This window comes from Nematostella vectensis, chromosome 2, assembly GCF_932526225.1.
Source record: "Nematostella vectensis chromosome 2, jaNemVect1.1, whole genome shotgun sequence".
NCBI classification, from domain to species: domain Eukaryota; kingdom Metazoa; phylum Cnidaria; class Anthozoa; order Actiniaria; family Edwardsiidae; genus Nematostella; species Nematostella vectensis.
Window position 1 is genome coordinate 8689430 of NC_064035.1, and position 20779 is coordinate 8710208.

The 20779-nt window shown below is 40.0% G+C and overlaps 1 protein-coding gene across 5 annotated transcripts; it reads right to left on the reverse strand.

Annotated features, from left to right (window-relative positions):
- LOC5516828 (bromodomain adjacent to zinc finger domain protein 2B) lies at positions 1-20674 on the reverse strand. Of its 5 annotated transcripts, XM_048724172.1 has the most exons (41): positions 19604-20674; positions 19159-19255; positions 17102-18898; positions 16547-16610; positions 16244-16364; positions 15943-16035; positions 14997-15117; positions 14198-14290; positions 13850-13924; positions 13304-13365; positions 12947-13012; positions 12780-12845; positions 11717-11761; positions 11539-11604; positions 11408-11470; positions 11154-11231; positions 10706-10817; positions 10271-10404; positions 9455-9562; positions 8974-9083; positions 8789-8863; positions 8354-8621; positions 8202-8261; positions 7226-8126; positions 6952-7024; positions 6717-6802; positions 6154-6329; positions 6003-6051; positions 5573-5681; positions 5443-5501; positions 5321-5366; positions 5118-5247; positions 4657-4746; positions 4272-4328; positions 3932-4044; positions 3805-3844; positions 2429-2680; positions 1920-1993; positions 1766-1847; positions 1345-1439; positions 1-422 (listed from the first exon to the last, which is right to left on the reverse strand). In XM_048724172.1, the coding sequence occupies exons 2-40, from the start codon at positions 19220-19222 to the stop codon at positions 1368-1370; spliced, it is 6150 nt and encodes a 2049-aa protein (XP_048580129.1). In that variant the 5' UTR covers positions 19223-19255; positions 19604-20674; the 3' UTR covers positions 1-422; positions 1345-1367. The 5 variants fall into 5 exon arrangements, with proteins under 5 accessions (XP_048580129.1, XP_048580130.1, XP_048580131.1 ...); XM_048724173.1 differs by lacking the exon at positions 12780-12845; XM_048724174.1 differs by lacking the exon at positions 11539-11604.
- Between the last annotated feature and the right edge of the window lie 105 nt (positions 20675-20779).

Genomic DNA, 20779 nt, shown 5'->3' on the forward strand with positions numbered 1-20779 from the left:
TTCCTTAAAAACCTGATTTATTTTCAGCATTCTAAAAAATCCATACAAAATTTTGTTATCACTCTTGTCTATACAACGTCGATTAGTGCGATTCGTATTCTTAAATACTCGGAGACCATGGCGAGGTATGTACAAGACTCACGAGACTGTCTTATTATCATAATCACATGAAGAGAACTACGAAGATATTACAAAGCTTTGCTGAAGAATTAGATTTATCTGTATAAACTTTGAAACTCGAAGGCATTATTTTTAGAAAATAGCTTTTCATTGCTTTGTTGAAAAGTCCAGGGCGTCGGCTATCTAAACTATACAAATAGTCCATTGTTTTTTGTCTATTCTTTTTATTTCGGTTTTTATTGAGACCCTTTCCCGATATTCCCCAATAGGACGACTCGAAACTTGAACTACTTCAGCGACATCTAGAACACAGAAAGGGTTGAGTAAGAACAGAAAGTGTATGGTAAGAATAGAAAAGGTAGAGTTAGAACAGAAAGGGTATCGTAAGAATAGAAAAGGTAGGGTTAGAACAGAAAGGGTATGGTAAGAATAGAAAAGGTAGGGTTAGAACAGAAAGGGTATGGTAAGAATAGAAAAGGTAGGGTTAGAACAGAAAGGGTATGGTAAGAATAGAAAAGGTAGGGTTAGAACAGAAAGGGTATGGTAAGAATAGAAAAGGTAGGGTTAGAACAGAAAGGGTATGGTAAGAATAGAAAAGGTAGGGTTAGAACAGAAAGGGTATGGTAAGAATAGAAAAGGTAGGGTTAGAACAGAAAGGGTATGGTAAGAATAGAAAAGGTAGAGTTAGAACAGAAAGGGTATGGTAAGAATAGAAAAGGTAGGGTTAGAACAGAAAGGGTATGGTAAGAATAGAAAAGGTAGGGTTAGAACAGAAAGGGTATGGTAAGAATAGAAAAGGTAGGGTTAGAACAGAAAGGGTAGGGTAAGAATAGAAAAGGTAGAGTTAGAACAGAAAGGGTAGGGTAAGAATAGAAAAGGTAGGGTTAGAACAGAAAGGGTATGGTAAGAATAGAAAAGGTAGGGTTAGAACAGAAATGTTAGGAATTAAAAAGGGTTAGAGCAGAATGGGTAGGGTAAGAATAGAAAAGGTAGAGTTAGAACAGAAAGGGTATGGTAAGAATAGAAAAGGTAGGGTTAGAACAGAAAGGGTAGGGTAAGAATAGAAAAGGTAGGGTTAGAACAGAAAGGGTAGGGTTTAAACAGGGTTAGAACAGAAAGGGTAAGGTTACAAAGGAAAAGATAGGCTAGAACAAAAATAGTGGGGTTAGAACAGATAGGGTAGGGTTTGAACTCAAGACAACATAAACTTAAATGTCCGCTAACCAAAGGCGTGCAGAGCGGGAGAGCTAGCTTCCTTGGCACAAGTCACTCCAGCGACTTTCAAAGAACTTTGACAAGCGTTTTCCAGCTTGGCCAACCTGAGAGTTATAAGTATTGAATATCAGCTAGCATATAAGCGTACAAGCATGGGTGGAATAGTTTTTGGGAAGTCGTGGCTTCGGTCATTTTATCTAGCAATGACTCTTTTCTTATCAGCTTTTCAAGTACACTGTTATTGCACGTTTGTCCTGTTACTCCTTAATTTAGTTTCTTATAGTAGTGTTAATAGTTCTTACTCTCTAAACTTTGTTATAAGAGGGACGCGTGTAAAATAACTAGGGTACCAAGTGCTTTCCCATCAATAAAAAAAATCTATCCATCCATCAATCTAGCCGTGGTCGGGTACACATTCATTCAACCTTACCTCAGAATCATCTTCGTTGAACTCCTCGCAGTTGGCGAAAACCAGTCGGCTGTCTTGAGCGAACTCTTGCGGGGAGGAGTACCTTCAAAGACAAACCCAAACCAATGAGCCTGTCACACTGTGACGGTTAATCTAGACTTGCTGGTGAACTTACTGGTAATCGCGAAGCTTGATCTTCATCGTGTGGAAGTCCATTGGCTTCCGGATGATCTTGTAGTATTCAGGGAACTAAAATAGAGAGGAATCATACAACAACTATATAACACTGCCATCAACAATGTTCTCGGCTTTGTTAACAGGGTTCACAACCGGTTGTCAATCAGTGCATATTTGGACCAAGCAGCTATGACATGGACAGTTAATGGAAGCTTTCTCGATGCACATAAGGGAAAGAAAAGAAATAGAGTTGTTTACATAACGAGAGAATGGAGATGTACTCTGCCTTCTACGGTGGTTTTGTAACACCCTACAATTACAGGTTGGTTAGCGAGATTCGCGAGACAGGCGTCAGTTGACGTATTCATTCTACCCACAATGGATAAAAACACAAGGTGACCTGAGCCAGATTTCAAACCTTTGTCTTCCTGCTCGACAAGCGAAGTCAGTTTAAATGACTAAACGCAAAAATTCTCGAGGTGTACACATGATTTCTCAAATTATTACCTGCTTAGCGTTGACAGGGATGAGGAATGGCCAGGCGTCGTCGTGTTTCTCCATCTCGGCCAGTATTGTCCTGCATGGGGCCATGTCTTTGGACTGCTGTTTGCGGTTAATGTGGTGTCGAGTCTCCTGGTTGTCTCCCTCTTCATCCTCGCCGTCTTGACTCATCTCAAAGTCAATGTCCCGCAGTGAGTCTGACTCAGAGTGTTTCTTCTTCTCCCGCTTGCGCCGTGGGGTGCTGTTCTTCGCACGCCGCTACGGAACAAAATATAGACTGAGTGGAAGTGTAGTGATTTAAAAACTTCTATACAAACTGTAGAACATCTCTATAGCGATAAAATATCAACGTGGGGTGCTGTTCTTCGCACGCCGCTACGGAACAAAATATAGACTGAGTGGAAGTGTAGTGATTTAAAAACTTCTATACAAACTGTAGAACATCTCTATAGCGATAAAATATCAACGTGGGGTGCTGTTCTTCGCACGCCGCTACGGAACAAAATATAGACTGAGTGGAAGTGTAGTGATTTAAAAACTTCTATACAAACTGTAGAACATCTCTATAGCGATAAAATATCAACGTGGGGTGCTGTTCTTCGCACGCCGCTACGGAACAAAATATAGACTGAGTGGAAGTGTAGTGATTTAAAAACTTCTATACAAACTGTAGAACATCTCTATAGCGATAAAATATCAACGTGGGGTGCTGTTCTTCGCACGCCGCTACGGAACAAAATATAGACTGAGTGGAAGTGTAGTGATTTAAAAACTTCTATACAAACTGTAGAACATCTCTATAGCGATAAAATATCAACGTGGGGTGCTGTTCTTCGCACGCCGCTACGGAACAAAATATAGACTGAGTGGAAGTGTAGTGATTTAAAAACTTCTATACAAACTGTAGAACATCTCTATAGCGATAAAATATCAACGTGGGGTGCTGTTCTTCGCACGCCGCTACGGAACAAAATATAGACTGAGTGGAAGTGTAGTGATTTAAAAACTTCTATACAAACTGTAGAACATCTCTATAGCGATAAAATATCAACGTGGGGTGCTGTTCTTCGCACGCCGCTACGGAACAAAATATAGACTGAGTGGAAGTGTAGTGATTTAAAAACTTCTATACAAACTGTAGAACATCTCTATAGCGATAAAATATCAACGTGGGGTAGATAGGCTTAAGATAGGCAGGTTCGTGAATTCCACAGCACAAGGGTACATATACTGCATAATTTTATAGTACTAAAGCAAATAATTTATAAATGTTTGCAAGCTAGGAATCTTGCTTGAATTAAATACAACTACAACTATTTAAGGGACAGTGGAAAGGTGGTACAGATGATAAGGAGGGGGGACAGGGCTGGAAATAATGATACCTTTTTGCACTTGGGACAGGTCCAGGAAACACGAGGCATCCTGGGAAAAATAAAAAGACATATTGCAACAACACTGTATTGACCATGTGTGCCTAGAGTGTTTTTCAAGCTGCTTCTGATCACTTACTTGACTAGCGGTGGTTCCAGACACTTCAAGTGGAAGTTCCTAGGGCAGTTGTCACACTTGGCCATTTTGCCTGCTGGTCCACCACACACACAGCAGTTGTCTCCACCAGCCGCCTACAGATTTGAGAAATAAGCAATGATTACAATTGCGGTATTTACCCACTCCATGAAGCCATGACGGTTGAGTGTTGAGCAGTTAGTACCAGAGCTGTAACAGGTCTCGAAATTTTGGGGCCCCTACTGGAAATTTCCTTATTTGTGAAAATATTGGGGGGGGGGGGGGGGGATTCAAGGATGCAAGCTCAGTTGTTCTTGGTTTAGAAGACCCTAATATTACTCACCAGAACAATGCAGTCCATGCAATACCAGTCTCCCTCTGGGATAGTCGTCAACTTGGGCTGTGATAGCAATCAATAAAGACAATATTATCAAGCATGATGTTAGCAACGTCGCCATAAGGATATCAGCAAGACGAGGACATGTCTGAAACAGTGGAGGAGCTACACGTCCGGAAAGGGAGGTGGCTAGGCCAAAATACAGAAGTGTACCCCAGAAGGTGCAGGATTGGGAAGGCGTGGGTTGTTACAAATCACCCAATTAACCACCCCTGGATATGTAACTTTAGAATATGGTAGCAAAATGAAAGCAGTGGGACACACCGAGTTTTGGGGGAAATGCTGACTACCTATTTTCATTGGAAACATCATAGGAAGACTGGAGGCTTACCATGCAGCAGTAGGTATGGTAGCCCCGATCACAGCCATCACATAGAAGAAGGAGCTCCTCATTGTCACCTTTACGGCACATCTGGCAGAACTGTAAATGGAAAATTGTAAGAATCCTGCCTATACCAAGCAAGGCATTAGATATATATTACACATGCTTAAGTGCAATGAGTTTATAGGATGGCAGTGTTGAAGTCACTGCTTCAGTTCTGTAAGCGTAGAGCTGTTGATATAGGTAAAATATTTTGGGTATTGGTAGTTTTGAAGCTAAGTGGTATAGAGTGAATTTGTTCCTTGAAAAAGGCAGTGATGGCTTATTATCAAAATCAGTACCAATGGCATTGGTTAGATGACATGCCATAAGCTCTGAACCCGGCTTGCAATTAATAAAGCATATTAAAATGTAGCTGTATAAAACGACCAAACCCATCTGTAAAGGTGTTGTGTCCATTCAAAGCTTACCACTTTCATGATGGATTTGTCCCAAGCAATGTACCCCACCAACATAGACAGGCACATTGCAAGCTGTGATGCATTGCTAACTGATGCTACTGCAGCACGCCACACTTTCAGTGCATGGGTGATGTTTCCACTGTAGATGAAGAAGGGCAGTGTAAAGGCATATATATTTTTGGGTGATTTTTTTTTTGCCATGTTGGTAATACCTTGACTTTCCAGGCGATGTTTTATTTTCCTCTTCCTGTGCTTCGGCTGAAACCATGTAAGAAATAGAGGTTACTCACATGTAAATACTTTTGGAGACTGTCTTCTCCTAAATTGTACTCACCGGAGGGAACTTCTCCTGGTGCGAGCGCAGTTCCAATATTTGTTGGTATCTGCACTTTACTGTGATAAAAGGGAGGATTATCAGATTTGATTTCTAAATTTCTTCAGAACAAAGAGTAAGACATACGTACTCATCTCGGAAGGGGTGCTTTAAGTAGCGCCTCTCGATGCCAAGCTCAACAGCAGCAAGACGTGTTGCAGCCATCGAAAGTAAGTTATTCTCTGGGTCTGTCTTGGCTTCTGTAAAATAAGGGACTGAGTGTTGAGAGAGGACCTTCATAGTATATGACATCTAAGTTTCAGAGTCAGACCTCTATCCAAGTCCACCTCAGTCCAACTCAGTCACTTTATTATACTCGGTTATCGAGAGTGAAAAAGTTATACAATAGTACATATGCCTATGTAGGAAAATGTTGTAAAAACATTTAGAACAAAAAAGCCATTTTAATAATGATTGGGGAAGGCATCTGTAAGTAGAGCTGTCTGCTGAGTGTCTGCATGCAAAGATTATAGCACTGTACACTCACTCAACACTGGTTTTATGAAAGAATAGTCACTTACCAGGGTTATAGGTCAGCCCTTTAGTGACCTTAGCTGGCAGTTTCCATCCCTGGAAACGCAAGAGGAAAAAATGTAAAGCCACCGTCAATCATAATATTTTAATAGACTTCTGAAAAAAGGATCTTTCCTGAGCAGTCTCTAGGTCCACTACCTTGACTTGAAGACTAGCAGCAAACACTTTCTCCTCAAGCTCCTCCACCTCCTTCATGATGGCTTTGTTTACTGCAAACTCTGCTGCAGGAAACCAGTTATCGTCAACGGGTGTGCCCTCTGCAAGCTTGTCCTCAGTCTTTTCATCCTCTTCATCAGTCTCAGAGTCGTCGTCTTCTACAATGGAAATAATGTAAACAAAGATACACAGTTTCGATTGACAATTCTAGTCCATCAGTATGAATGTACCCAATACAAGAACATTTAAAAGAGTTTACAGTATGTAAGAGTCACCGTTTTTCACAAGGGAAATAAGGGAATAACCATTGTGGCTGCAATTCAAAGCACATTTTGTTGGTCAATTAAACTGACTAAAAAAAACTCTGACAACCTCATTATTATTACTTTGTGCAGCCAAATAGCTTCAGGCATAATAATGCAAACATGTTCATCACTGATTGATGTGTAGATGGTCTATTGGCTAGGCGGAATTGCTGAGCAAAGAAGAGGTCTGTGGTTCGTGTCCTTGGCAAACTGGATTGATAAAAATTCTGGATTACTTACCATCACAGAATGGCTTTTTACAAGATGAGCTAATATATTCAGAGTACTTCTGGAAATTTTTCTGGAGCATTTTCTCGCGAATTCCTCTGTAAAAAATATGAATAACAAGAACCAATGTGAGTAACCAGATGTGCGCATTAAATTAGCAGTAAACAATGTTTGTCAATCAAAGCGAACAATACTCTAGTAGTAAACAATGCTTGTCAATCACAGAGAACATTGGCACCTTGTTTACCTGCTATGACATGCCTTGACAAGCTCTTTGATGTTGCTTGGTTCCGTCAGACGCCACCATCCATGCTGAACCTCTGTAACACATCAAGATAATGTAAACGAAGGTTGATACATACAAAATACAGGCCATACGACTGAGGCAGATAAAGCAAAAAAAAAAATACAATAAATACAACCTTCAATAACAAGAACAGAGAAACGTTTTGAGAAATTTTGATTTTTTGTGGCAACTGACAACTTGATATTTGAAGAGCACTAGACACATAATACTGTACCTGGTGGAATTGGTGCAGGCTCCTGTCTTAGAGATTCCAACACACTCTTCTTCAGCTCTTCAAATGATAGAGACATAGTGGAGACATGAGACGTACTACTCGCACTAGTGCAAGGCCCTCGTTTCTCAGGTGATGCCGCAGCACTGCCTGGTGATGACATAAGGTTGGGACTGCCAGATCCAAAGAGCGACACAAGGTTTGGTTGATAAACAATTTGTGCAGCATTCTTAGGAGGTCTGCCTGGGGGTCTCTTGATGGGAATAGGCGAGTCCATCAGTACTATTTCTGCCTTCTTACTGTAAGTTGGGACAAAGTTTCCACTTAGTGGAGTGTGTGACAGAGTCAGAGATGATTCGTCGCATGGCATGCGCGGAAGAAGGCTGAACCAGTTGTTACAGGTGTTCTGGGGTATTATTTGAGAGACAACAAGATTCTGTGAGGGAGAAACTATCACAGCTGATGTAGCTCCATCAGAACTTTTGATAAGGTTTTCTATTTTTATAAACTGAGACTGAGATGAGGGCCCAGCAGAGGTGTTAACTGGAATTGAATGTTTGGGTGTAGTTGGTGTTTCCAAGCAACTTGTTCCGTTCACTGATGACTGTAGAGGAGTAATAGCACCTTGCTCCATTTTAACAGAGGCTTGTTGACTGTTTCTTTGTCTTTGAGTTCCTTCGGTGATAGCGCTATTTATATCCAGATTTTCTACTCTTTCTCTATCTCCCTGGGCGGGAATATCACTCTGCATCCCATCTTTCTCTGCACTTGTTAGACCTTCAGCAAACACTCCACCAGTGTGAGGGAGTACCCAGTAACGACGTTTAAATCTATCTTGGCCTAGGGTCAATGCCCTCAAAGAGTGAGAGTGGCCAAATAGTTTAGTTCGGAACTTCGCGTGTTTCTAAAAAGAAAAATAAGACAGCATAAAATTCATTACATCTGTGATCTGACATCTAGAATACCATATTGACTGTACCTTTTCTAGTTTTTGTAACCTTCCTTCCAATTCTTCTTGTGTCTGAGGCTCTTTGTCATCCTAAGAAAATAATAACCAATTTAATTTAAGGATTGGGTTCGTAATTAGAGGCCTATTCATTTAGGATACAGTATAAAACCTCTTCTACCTACCTCTTCTTCTTCTGATTCATCGCTGGACCCAGAGCCATTCCCACCACCTTCACCATCTTCATCATCATCTTCCTCCTCTTCATCATCATCATCTTCTTCCTCCTCTTCATCATCATCATCATCATTACCTTGTATACTACTATCAGCAATGGATGCAGCATCGCGGCTGTTGTCATTGTCTATTGATGTGGTGTCTACATTCCTTGGGCGCCCAGGTGGCTTCTTTATCTTAACAACTGGGTACTTTTCTGCCTGAATAGCTTTGAGCCTGAAGGAGGGGGAAGGATAATTCATGGGTTTGGTAGATAAGGTATGTTGAAAAAGAAACAACAATTGTCATGTTCTGGATATCTTTCAACCTAAAGGGAGGATAAGACACATCAGGGATTTGATGGATAATGTATGATGGTAAAAATTATGATTATATTTCCTTACTTTCTTATACGTCCTTCAATGATCCATTTGTCTTTTCTGAGGTTAGACATGGTCTCAATGCTGTTTTCTATTTCCCTGTGAGAAAACACATACAATGAGTTTCCGTCACTTTTTCGCACTGCATTTATGCCTGGACTTTTCATTAATAAGTAAATTCATCACCATTATCAAAGCATAAGACTTACTTGATAATCACGCGACTACAAAGAAGCTCATTGACCAAGAATGCCAAGACTGAGCCTTTCTGCACAGGAGACAAGGACTGAAAGGGTTGCTCTTCCAAAGCATCTGACAACTAGGAAAGCAGAGGGAAGCATATTGATAAGTTAACAATAACTTCCAAGGAATAACTTTTGTCACTATTACTATATTTTTTACACTGTTTATTTACTTAAACATCAAAAAAGGGCATCTCACCTTTCCCAGAATACATTGTTGTCATTTTCATCATATAAAAAAATCATAAATATCCAACCTTCAATACAACTTTGAGGCTTTGAAAGACTTTCTATTATTGGGCTAAAAACATAGCTGCCAATAAAATTGAAAAGTATTTTGAGAAATGTTTTCACTTTTGCAGCTGCAACAGCCTCTATTATCAATTAGCAATTCAATATGAACAAAGTAGTTCAAATCAATAAACATGTACTACTAGTTGATACTCACTTCGTTGGGACCACCATTTCTGCTCATCACGAATAAGCGTAGAATCTCGGAGGTATTGTTATCGGTTAGCTCTACTTTGTGAAGTGGTTGCCCCAGCTTTGTCACAGCCTAAACAAAAAATACAAACATTCAATGTGATATATAAGACATGAAGGAAAAACATGACATGACGCTTTAAATAAGCAAATTTAGTATCTAAAAAGGGGGAAAACTTCTCTTAGTACTTTGTGAGTAATAGCCAACAAAATACCAAATGAGACTTTGTTTAAATTGATGCAACTTTTTCTAAAGTGTCATTGAAATTTGAGCTTTTCGTCCCTGACCCCATACATAGCGCAAGGATGATCAAGGAAAAAATATCTTAAAAAGACAAAATCTGGGTATGTGCATCTTGGCCTCACGTTATTTGTGTTTTGAAAATCATTCCGGAATACAAGGAACCGATGGCCATTGTAAGAAATTGTGTCTTCTTTATCTATCTCAAATTGCGCATTTCCATGTTTTTCTGTCATGTCGATGTATAAGGCATGCTGATAAAGAAAACCCACAATAAAAAAAACTATGAAATTATACTTTAAGTGTTTCCTAGCCCAGCAAAATCAAGGAGAAATAAATTGTTATAACTCTCAAACTTTGATAAGGAAATTTTTTCAAGTTTCAATCTGTTTTTTTTTTCATTTACCAAAAGTTATAGTGTGCAAGTAAATTATGAATTGAACAATGATTTGGAAGTGAAAAGCTCTTATTTCATGGTCTTCCTCAGTCCTGAACACAAAACTCAATTCCTTAGACTGGCAATAGAAAATGTATACATACATAAGGCCCATCACAGCCTGGATCTGCCATGGCTTGGGTCAACAGAAGTTGACATAATGGCAGCAACACATCTTCTCCCTGGCACAGCATAGAGAGCTGCATGTCGCTAATACTTGGCATTTCTGCTGCGGGGTCTTCAAACAGAAAATATGGTTTTTATAAGGGTATAGATCAAGGTAAAAATCACTTGTGACAATTGTTTGTATACATTAGGGTGATTTAGATCCTCGATGCTGGAAAGAGGATGCTACCCACGCAGGTCAGATTGCGCGTGTACACTGTCTAATTTGTACTATTGTACCACAAAAAGCATAAAATACCTCAAACAGGACATGAAGTCGACAAAAAATGCATGCATGTGCAATTAAACATGCTTGAGACAGCATCCCCTTGTTGGTGTCATGGATCTTAATCAAATCAGAATACCAGGCCTACCTATATCAAGTGCTCCACCAAAATTGTGGACAAACTCTTCAACCATGAGTAGATCTGCAAAGGCTTTTCCAGGCAGGATGCACTTTGACAATCTTGGGATCTCTGGCAGTGGCTGAGAGTAACACAAAGGAAGGATATAAGTTAAAGGGCATGCAGTATAATTGTGCTAGCTGTTGCCGAGTCCCTGCCAGACTTTATCCAGGAATTAGAAGCATTTTAAAATAGTTTTACAATCCAGGTTTGTGTATCCACCAGGGCAAGGCTAAAAATAAAAGTAGTAACAAAAATATCCATTTAAAGCAATATTACTTGGGATTGATAGATCTAGCATATTCTTTATATTTTATTTTCTCAAATGAAATCTACTTTGTAATAATAGGGAATGCCGCAAGCTGCAAGCACACAAATTGGCATTTAAAAGCCATTGAGACTTAGGGTGGACATTTACCTTAGCATCACGGAGAACCATATCCTCCACAGGCTTCTTGAGCTCTCTTGTAAGGATGAGCTCTCTTCTCTTTTGCTCCTAAAATGAAATAATAATCAATGAGCAGTTAATTTGACCCATTCTTTTCTTAGCTGGCTTTACTCTTGATGAGAATGACAAAAGTTAGAAAATCATAATACAAACACCATGTGAAGAGTAACAATTAGACTGCACTGGTTTTTTTTTCTAGAAACCACATGTTGAGGGAACCTTACCAATTTCCTCTCTTTAATCAACTTCTTTTCCATTCTTTTCTCCTCCTTTTGCCTCTCGCGCTCCTAAAATAGAGAAAAAGACATTTAGAAGCCAGTCCAGAAAAAGACTGACTGAAGTAACACCAGCTTACATCAGCCTTTTGCTGGATTTCAAGAGCACGAATCATCATTTGCTGCTGTCGTTTCTGTTCTCGTTCCTATAACGGAACACAGATTCATAAGAATCTATTCCCAGGGGCTATTCTTTCTCAGTGTTGACCAAGTCAGGTCAGATTTGGTTCCGATTTGTGCCCTTTCATGCCTACAAACCTGCTGCTTTAGAAGAATTGCTTGCTGACGCTTTAGCTCTCGGTCCTGAAGAAAAAACAAAATTGAGTGTGTATGACAATAGCAATACAAATAAGATTCTTTATCATTCCTCTCTATAACAAATGCATAATCTGATGAATACTCTGGGGGTATACAGTACAAGGCACATCTATACACAGAGAACATAGGTTATCTGTATTGGATACCTTTTATCTAACTATGAGTTCCTCTTTTAAATCCACCTAAGATGTCATTTTAAGGTTGTTCATTTGGAAGATGTTACAGACATATCATACCAGAGCTCAAATGAACTAAGGAGCCTGAGTTCATCACAAAAGAAGCAAAACAAAAATTATTAGTTGAAGTTTAGAAGGTTTCTAACCTCCTGAATAAAGAATTGAAATAATAATTGCAATGGACAATCACAGTTTTTATTTTAGGCATGACACACATGCTTACACATGGACTTTATATCAACAGTGATTGGAATATAAAGTTATATATCTCAGGCCCGTACCCAGGGGGGTGCGGGGGTTGCAGGGGGTGCGAATGCACCCCCCCCACAACGGCTTAAGGTCCACTTTTGGTTCTCAATAGATGGGCTATTTGTATGCAAAACTATAAAGCATAAGCTATATCACTCTGGTATGTAGCCAAATCTGATAAAAAGAAACATCCCGTGGCAATGCTGCAAAGGCATAAAAAAATCCTTTTTTTGTTTTTTCAGGGGTGTTCAGATTTTTATCAGAGAACTCCCTCCATCCCCCCTCCAGAAAAATTTTCAGATTTCGCCCCTCCCTTGTATCTGATGCAAGTAGTATAGTATACATATCTGATAGACAAAGGAAAGGACTTATTCGTATGCACATATCTGATGCGAGTACGAATAGTTTAACAAGAGGTGGCCACTAAGAACACTGCAGAAGACAGGAACATGCTCCCTATTGTAATCTACTGTACTAAATACTTAAGCCAAGAATACTAGTAGAGTAAGCCAAGAAGAACACTAGTAGAGAATGATGAGCAACCTATGTGCCAGAGGAGTCAACTATTGACTGGGTACCTTGGCTTTTTTCATCGCCTCCTCATACTTTGCACTAGCAACGTCCTCCTTCTTTCTACGACGGGCCTGTCAGAGCAAAGGCACTGAGATGACTTCCTAGCTCTCGTGGAACCACGGGAAAGTCTTATACTATATACAACATACTGCGGCCCATGCAAAACACATACCTCCTGCGCTTGCTGGGCTCTCATTTCTTTTTCAATCCTCAACTGCTCTTGTCTTCTCATCTTGGCCTGGTGAGGAATTTCAAAAAAATTTATTTTAAATTTTTATTTTAAATCTCAAATTTTGAGCATTAGCTCTCCAACAAAGGGCTAATGCTAAAACAAAAGGTCAACAAAATGACTCTGTTTTCACAGAGACTAAAACATACCATTTCATGTTTGTGTTGATTTATTTGCCTCATTCCACCATAGACTAACTATTTTTTCTACAGCTTGTCTGTAGTTTTTCTAGTCATATCATTGTCCTAACAAACTTTTAAAAACCCAGAATATTTGTTGTAGTTTCGGAAGGGTACTCACCAAACGTCGCTGCTGCTTTTCCTGCTCTTTAGCTATTTTCTTTTGCTGTGCCCTTATTCGAACTGGAGAAAAACATTAATCAAATTGTTCCATTAATATGCAGCCTTGTTTTAGTATTTTGTTATTAACAATATCATTTTTGGTTTAAAAGAAAAAAAACTATTTGTTTTGTATTTGCTTATAGACAAAAATGTTTTGACAGGTCACCATCCATATCTGATTGATTTATTGTGCATGATTGGTAGGTTGGACACCAGGCTTGTACCCAGGATTGGCTGAGGGGGTTGTGCAGTCATACGTATCATATTGTAAAAACATAGTTTTCTAATATTTCTTCATAAGAAATGACCCACTTTTTGGCGGCCAGGGGTGGGGGTACACCCTGTGCAGGCCCCTGTGTACATGCCTGGACACCATTGCTATTGTGTGGCCTCATAACTGATTGGTTCATTGTGCATGAGTGATAGGTTGATAACCATGGTTGTTATTGTGTGACCTATCTGATTGGTTCACCATGCCTGATTAACAGGTTGGATCCATGAATACCTTGTTCTCTTTTAGCTTGTTTTGCTTGCTGCAGGGCTTGCTGGCGCTCAAGTTTTTTTAGCTTTCTTGACTCCGCTTAAAGAGATAGTTTATTTTATAAATTAAAATAAATTCAAGTGGCACAGAAAAACCTAAGCTTATCCTGGAATAAGTTTCAACTTTAAGTTCTCTTTTAAAAAAAAACAAAGATCCCATTTTTTTACACTCTGTTCATGTCTTCTTTATAAGCCAGAGAAGATACAGTGTGTGCAAAGATGGCAAAAGTAAATCGTAAAAGTGTTTGTAAATGGAGCTATCCAGTGTCCATTAGAAAGAGGTCAACCTCAAAGTCAACCATACAAAACCTACCTCTTTGTTGTTTTGCCCTCTTGGACTCCTCTGCAGCCATTAGCTTTTCCATCTTCTTCCGCATCTTGCTTTCTTGAGCTTTTTTCGCCATGTCTGAAAAAAGTATTGCTGTCTCATTATGCTTCTAAACACTTTTCACCAATGCAATGAAATACTTGTCAATCATTGTAGAATACTTTAAAACGCACCGTTAAATAAATAAGGCAACTTAGACCCCCATCTGTAATTCCAAAGCAGTATTCCAGGCAGTTATTGAGTGAGATTCTATTAGCCTGTATAGAAAGCTTTCATTTTTCTTCGAAGAGGGAGGGTTAGTGGGGAAGAGGACATCTTTTATTACTATTTTGCATTCTGTCCTACATGTTATTAACGAAGATATGGTCTCTAGACTGGAAAAAAAAATGTAATAATGTCATGTAGAAATTCAGACACTGCCTAAAAGCAGAGTTAGCTTCGAATACACGGCTGTCGCCGATGACGTCATAACAGTATCTATCAAATCTAATTTGCTGTTATGACATCAATTTCATATCGACAATCTTGTTTCCTTGACCTATTAGCATGGAGGCCAATGCTGTCAACTACGTATTTAGCAATTTTCGGGTCTATTACATTTGTGGGCTCCACAGTGTCTTTTTACATTTTTTACATTTATTTGTTTATAGTGTAGAGGATAAGGCTTAGAAGAGAGGAAGGATATAGAAAAGAGGATTAAATTAAAAGAGATTTCCGGAATTAGGGTGTTTTTGTAGTTTACCAAAACATGCAGTGTAATACAAGTGAGTCTTAGAGTACTTACCAGCTGCTTGCCTCTTTTTTTCTCTTCGATTTGCTATCATTTCAGATGCCTTCTTCTTTATGGCAGCAGCCTCCCTCCTACTCTTGACCTCCTCCTCACTCAACAGCTCAAAGTTGTTCTCCTATAAAGGAAGGCGAGGAATTGTTGGTGGGAATGATCGAAAGGGAACTCATCACCCATACTCTGATTTCAAATTTTTTAGCAAATTTAGCAACAAGCATATCTGCTTCTGGCTTGCTGGCAAGGTGTGCCTGATAAGTCAGGGCCCCCCTCCTCAGACACACAATACCGTCTCCCCACAATTATGCTGAAAATAGCAACATTCAGGCCATATTCTGGTTAAAAAAATGTAAAGCATATTTTATGTCTTGACCAAGTGCCCAATCCCCTTACTTTTTGTGTACAGCACAGATAAGAGTGCTCTATATAGTTATGAAATTTTGCTGGTGCTCCTGGGGGAATGTGCTGTAGGTAGAGTATCACATGACTTGAGTATAATTTCGAATAAAGTTAAGAAATACACTTTGAGATTTTGTTGTTCTAGGGAAGGGCTTTCATTTCTGATTGCTTTATTGGGGGAGGGTCACCATTTTTTTTTTGCTTTAGATTGGGGGAGGGTCGATATGTTTGGAGTGGAACTGGACAAAAATTCAAGTTGGCTGCCACCCCCCCCCCCTCCCTGCTAAATAATGACCTTTCCCTAATGGCCACCCCCCCCCCCCTCCCTGATAAATAATGACCTTTCCCTTATGGCCACCCCTCCCTCCCTGATAAATAATGAACTTTCCCTTATGGCCACACCTCTTCCCTGATAAATAATGACCTTACCCTTATGCCCCCCCCTCCCTGATAAATGATGACCTTTCCCTTATGGCCACCCCCCCCTCCCTGATAAATAATGACCTTTCCCTTATGGCATATTGAGGGTGCAATGAATGATACATACATCCTTGCACTCATAAACTTCTCCAATGTACAACTTGGTGCTGAAGCTGAAGTTATCCACAGTGATGTTGGTAATATTATTTCTTGTTAGGTACTGTTGGGAAAATATTATCACACAACATTATTTTCATTTCACAGTTTGGATAAATAAAACAGTAATAAGTCAATGACTCAGCAAAATAAACATAAAAGCTGTTAGATGTAGCTTTTGTGTAGTTGTGAATGTTGTTGTTTTTGCACAGAATCCTAACAGTAAAAAAAAAAAAAGAAACACAGTCACAAGTAAATATTGTCCCACTTACCCGAGCAACTTCAGGATAGGTACGGAGCTTTTTTCCACATGGTGCGAAATAGAACACATCACCACGTGATCCTCCTGGGGTGGCGGCAACCAGTGGCCGCAACCGTGTCTGCCGTTTCCAACTGAGAAAGAATATGTCATATGAACACAGAAGCAGGGCTGATTGACAGCAATGAAATAAATACTTTCTTATCATTAAAACTTATATTTTGAGGCAATGTCTAGAATAAATCTCAAAGATTTTTAAATGGGTGATCAGTGAGGTGGTACAGTATGAAGGAAGAGAATAACTGAAAGTCCTCACCCTAATTCCAGAGGAACCATAACTGCATCATCATCTACAGCTCGTCTTCTTCTTTTAGGGCTTCCTACAGAAAACAGGGTGGGCAATTTTAATAATCATTACAGTGTAAATACTATACAAGACAGTTAAAAAAGCATATCAATGCAAACATAATTAACTAGCATATCCTAGTAAAACAATTTGAAAACTGAAACATTGGAACAAACTATCACAATCGGAGCTGGAAATTAACAAAACAGTCTCTTACTTTCTAGCTGTAAATCTTTCTGAAAAATAGAGACAATTTGCATTGATTCTGTTGTCAATACTACTGTCCAGCACTTACAGTTAAATTAATGATAAGGATTGGACAATTGTATTAAAATTAAAATAATGACAGTGCCCAATTACAGTGCATACATTTAAGGGACTCCGGATATCTATGTGTACAAAGGTACAATTTCAAGCCATAGAATTGGAGCTTCATTAAAAAAAAAAATTTCTAACAAGGGACAATAAATAAAATACACAATATATACATTGAATGATATTAACAAATCTGTTAATGTAACCTACCAGTTGAAAGAGGTTGTTGTTTGCGTTTTAGAGATGGCATCTTGGTGCCATCCTGGCTATCAGGAGCCAAAATACCAGACTGATTTTCATCATCATCATCGTCATCATCATCATCTTCCTCCCCTCCTTCCTCATCTCCATCATCAGTACCCTCCTCATCTGTGCTGCTGTCGCTGCCACTGCTGACTTCTTCTCCCTCTCCCTCCCCCTCCTCACTCTCGGCATCACTGCCACTCTCGCTTTCACTACTCACTTCACTGCTACCATCGCTCTCCTCATCACTGGTTTCTTGGTTATTGAATGGCACCCTGAACCTGGCCATAGCCAGAGGTTTTCCTGACGGAACTTTTGGAGGTTCTGGTAATCCTGATTTGGTTGTTTTAGTGGTAGTGGTGGGTGCTATGGGTGCAGCGCTATGGCTACTGATTGGTACTACTGGAGGCCTAGCGACATCAATTGATGACTTTGCAGGCAACTCTGCTTGCTGTGCAAGCCCACTTTGCTGCAAAACAGAGGGTCTTTCAGGAATGGATAATTTTCTCTCTCGAATCGATGCTGTTGTTGCAGTTGTCATATGAGTGTTACTTCCAGATTGCTTCGAATTGAGTAGTGCTGGCCATTGGCTACCAGACGAGTTTTGAGCATGTGACTCCTCTTTGACAGTAGAATGCTTATTTTGGCGGCTTAGAGTTCCAGTTAAATCAGGTTTTGATGGAATAACACTTTCACAGTCATTCAAAATAGATTTAGGGACTTGTAGTCTTGGAGGTGGCACTGGTTTTGTTTTTGCTAATTTTGGTGGTGGAGGAAGGACATCAACGGGTTGTGGTGGTCGGTGTGCTGGAACTGGTGGTAAAGTATTCAAATGACTGTTCCCTCTGGTTTCAGTAGGTTTAGAATTCTGCTGTTCCTGCCGTTTGGACTCAGATCGTGGTGGTGGTTTTGTTTGAGAAGGTGATCTTATAGCTGTTTGTGAGGGTGACTTCATACTGGGTATTGGTGGCGACCTCAATGCATCAGTGCTTTTTGCCTGCTTTGGGGACACCATGGGGTGATCTTTGGGGCTAAAATGCAATCCACTGTAACCACCTGTTGCATCAGTTTGACCTCGGGGGCCATGTTTATCGCCATCTGTATCAGGAAAGCTGGGAATGTCCATTCCACATGGATCATCAGACAAACTCAGACTAGGATGTCTAGATTTCATTTGAGGGGAAAAAAGGTCTAAGTCGTGATGGTTATCACTATGATCATAGGTTACTCTTTGATTGTGGTTTCCCTGATTTGACCAGCTCTTTGACATTGTCACTGGGCTTGAATGGTGTGTAAAACTATGTATTTGAGGAGTTGGGCTAGCTGGATGCGGATAGAAAATGCCTGAGCCAGCGGCATAACTACTAGAATTAGATACTCCATTCATAATTCCCCCATGTGATCTTGGGTTAGGGAACAAACATTCATCCACTCTGTCCCTGTGCTGGTCGTGATCATGTCCTCCCAGCCATCCGCTAGGTATATGAGAAGAGAAATAGTCAGGACTTGTCATATGTGGATGGGCAGACATCCATGGCCAACCAGGACCAGCGTTTCCTACGCCAAGTCCAGAGTGTATGGTCCCAGGAGGTGACATGCTGGCTTGGGAGCCCAAGATAGGGTCTTGGCTAAGGAAATCTTGGCCAGAGTGAGAAAGCCCTGGTCTCCTACTCATCATAGAGAAGGCACTTGGTAAAGAATGCATTCCGTATGGTGGCCTTTCGTGTGATAACGCCGGCGATCGAAGCATCGGATTAGGATGCCCTGTAAAATATAAAACAAGGCTATTTAGAGTAATTCTTACGACGAATTTCGGCTACTTTCGAATGGTTTGTAACGTCAAGGTAAACCAAAACATTGTAAAGTTGAACTATTATCTATGAAAAATGGTTTACTTCATAATTTCTACTAAATGGAGGAAGGCTAAGCGCTTCGTCACAAGAGGTTATCGATAATAACTAGTCTTTACAAAGCGAGGTAAACACGCTATAGAGCAGGACGAATGGAAAAACTGATTGACTCACCGGAGTTATCGAAGAAGCTGTGTGCATTAACGGGGCTTTGGTTAGGAACATCTCTTCGATCCATCCCTTCGACCAGTTTTTTCCCCCGAAGCTATGCCTAGAGATCATAAATGCTATGTCACAAACAATAGCAATGAATAGAGTGGCTGTTAATGCGAGCGCAAAGCGTGGACTCAACTAGTTGGCGATGACGACCGAAACGACGGATATTTGTGCACAGTTAGCGCACATGTTTATTTACAACTTTCATCCAACAATTTCTAGACATCCTTGGCTAAAGTTTGATGGGTAAAACAGCGAGAAAAGTTATGTATTTTAGGTATAAATTGACGAGTAATTCCACGCCCTGAAATAACCGCTAAAACTTGAACGAAGTCCGAGAGTAAAGTTCTAAACTATTCGCTGAAGATAGGAAACCTGGAATAACGATGAAGTCATTACTTACCGGTAAAAATCTTTCTCAAGTAATCTTCAAGCCTTTCCTTACTATCTCATCCGACTACTCTTCATCATCTGGCACTCTCAAGGGAAAGACAAAACCAGCCATTTTGGATGGCGTTTTGAGGGGATTTTTGGCAGTCGAAAGCTTAGGAAACCTGCAAACCCAGCTCTGGAAACGCTTTGCAACACGTGTGCAGGCCTTGTTTTGTCTTTTGTTCGATGCCTATGGGTCTCAGGAGTGTTTAGTAATGTTGAATCCACCGCTAAAGTCGGTTCAAATGATGAGTTTTCTGTTTTAGGGTTGTTTGATGCGATATTGAGGAAAGAACGGGGCGAAGGATAGCATAAAGCGCATGTGGTATGTGACGTCACCGAATTGTAAAACAATGCCTCGTGAAATAATCAAAAGTAAACTGAGTCGGTTGAGCGGTAGGTCGAGTTAGGCTACACGATCGCTCTCTCGATATAAGCTCACCGAGGGAAATATACACGTAGTCGAACCGTTAGTTTCTCGAGAGCAAACCCAGAACCGACAGCATTTGATTCCCGTGGGTTTTTTTTGAAGAGCTGTGGTTCTGTGATTAATGGGGAATTTTCACAGCGATTTCTCGGAGACAAAAATACATTTTCGTACTAAGTAAAACGAAATTCTCACTATGGCTTCGTTTCTATATTTAGCACACGTAATTTCAAAAACAGAAAAAAACTATTCGTTGGGAATCCCGATGTAATTTCGATTTGAAGTATAATGTTCCTTCGCGCTCGACTAAGTATCGAGTTTAAATTTTCAGGTTTTTGAGTAGTCTGGTAACTTATTAGAAGGCCACTGTGAGACCCCACAGGCCATCTTTTATAACACTAGGTCTATTTCTATTTGTGTATTATTAGCCATCTTGTTATGTGAACGGGAATTGTTTTGTTTCGTAAGGAAGCGAGGACCAAGAGGAACTGTAATGGTTATGTTTGTATTTTACGAGATTGAGGTAAAGCAGCAGTGTCAGTGAATTTTACTAGATCCGAATGTCAATCTCGGTATTCACGTATTCCATGGCATTATCATTGAATAAAATACACCAACGCTACTGAGTAACAATATGGACAGGGGGATTTTTATCCTACGACTTTAATATTTATCGTGGAACTACTTTTCTCTTTTATTTAATTTTTGCAGCGAGACAGA

Coding starts and splice junctions, on each gene's coding strand:
- LOC5516828 (XM_048724172.1), bottom strand. CDS start 19,222: ATGGATCGAAGAGATGTTCCTAACCAAAGCCCCGTTAATGCACACAGC. Junction 9,563..10,270: donor CAGGCTGTGATGGGCCTTAT/GTATGTATACAT, acceptor TTTTTTGTTTAG/GCTGTGACAAAGCTGGGGCA. Junction 5,502..5,572: donor AAGCACCCCTTCCGAGATGA/GTACGTATGTCT, acceptor CTTTTATCACAG/TAAAGTGCAGATACCAACAA.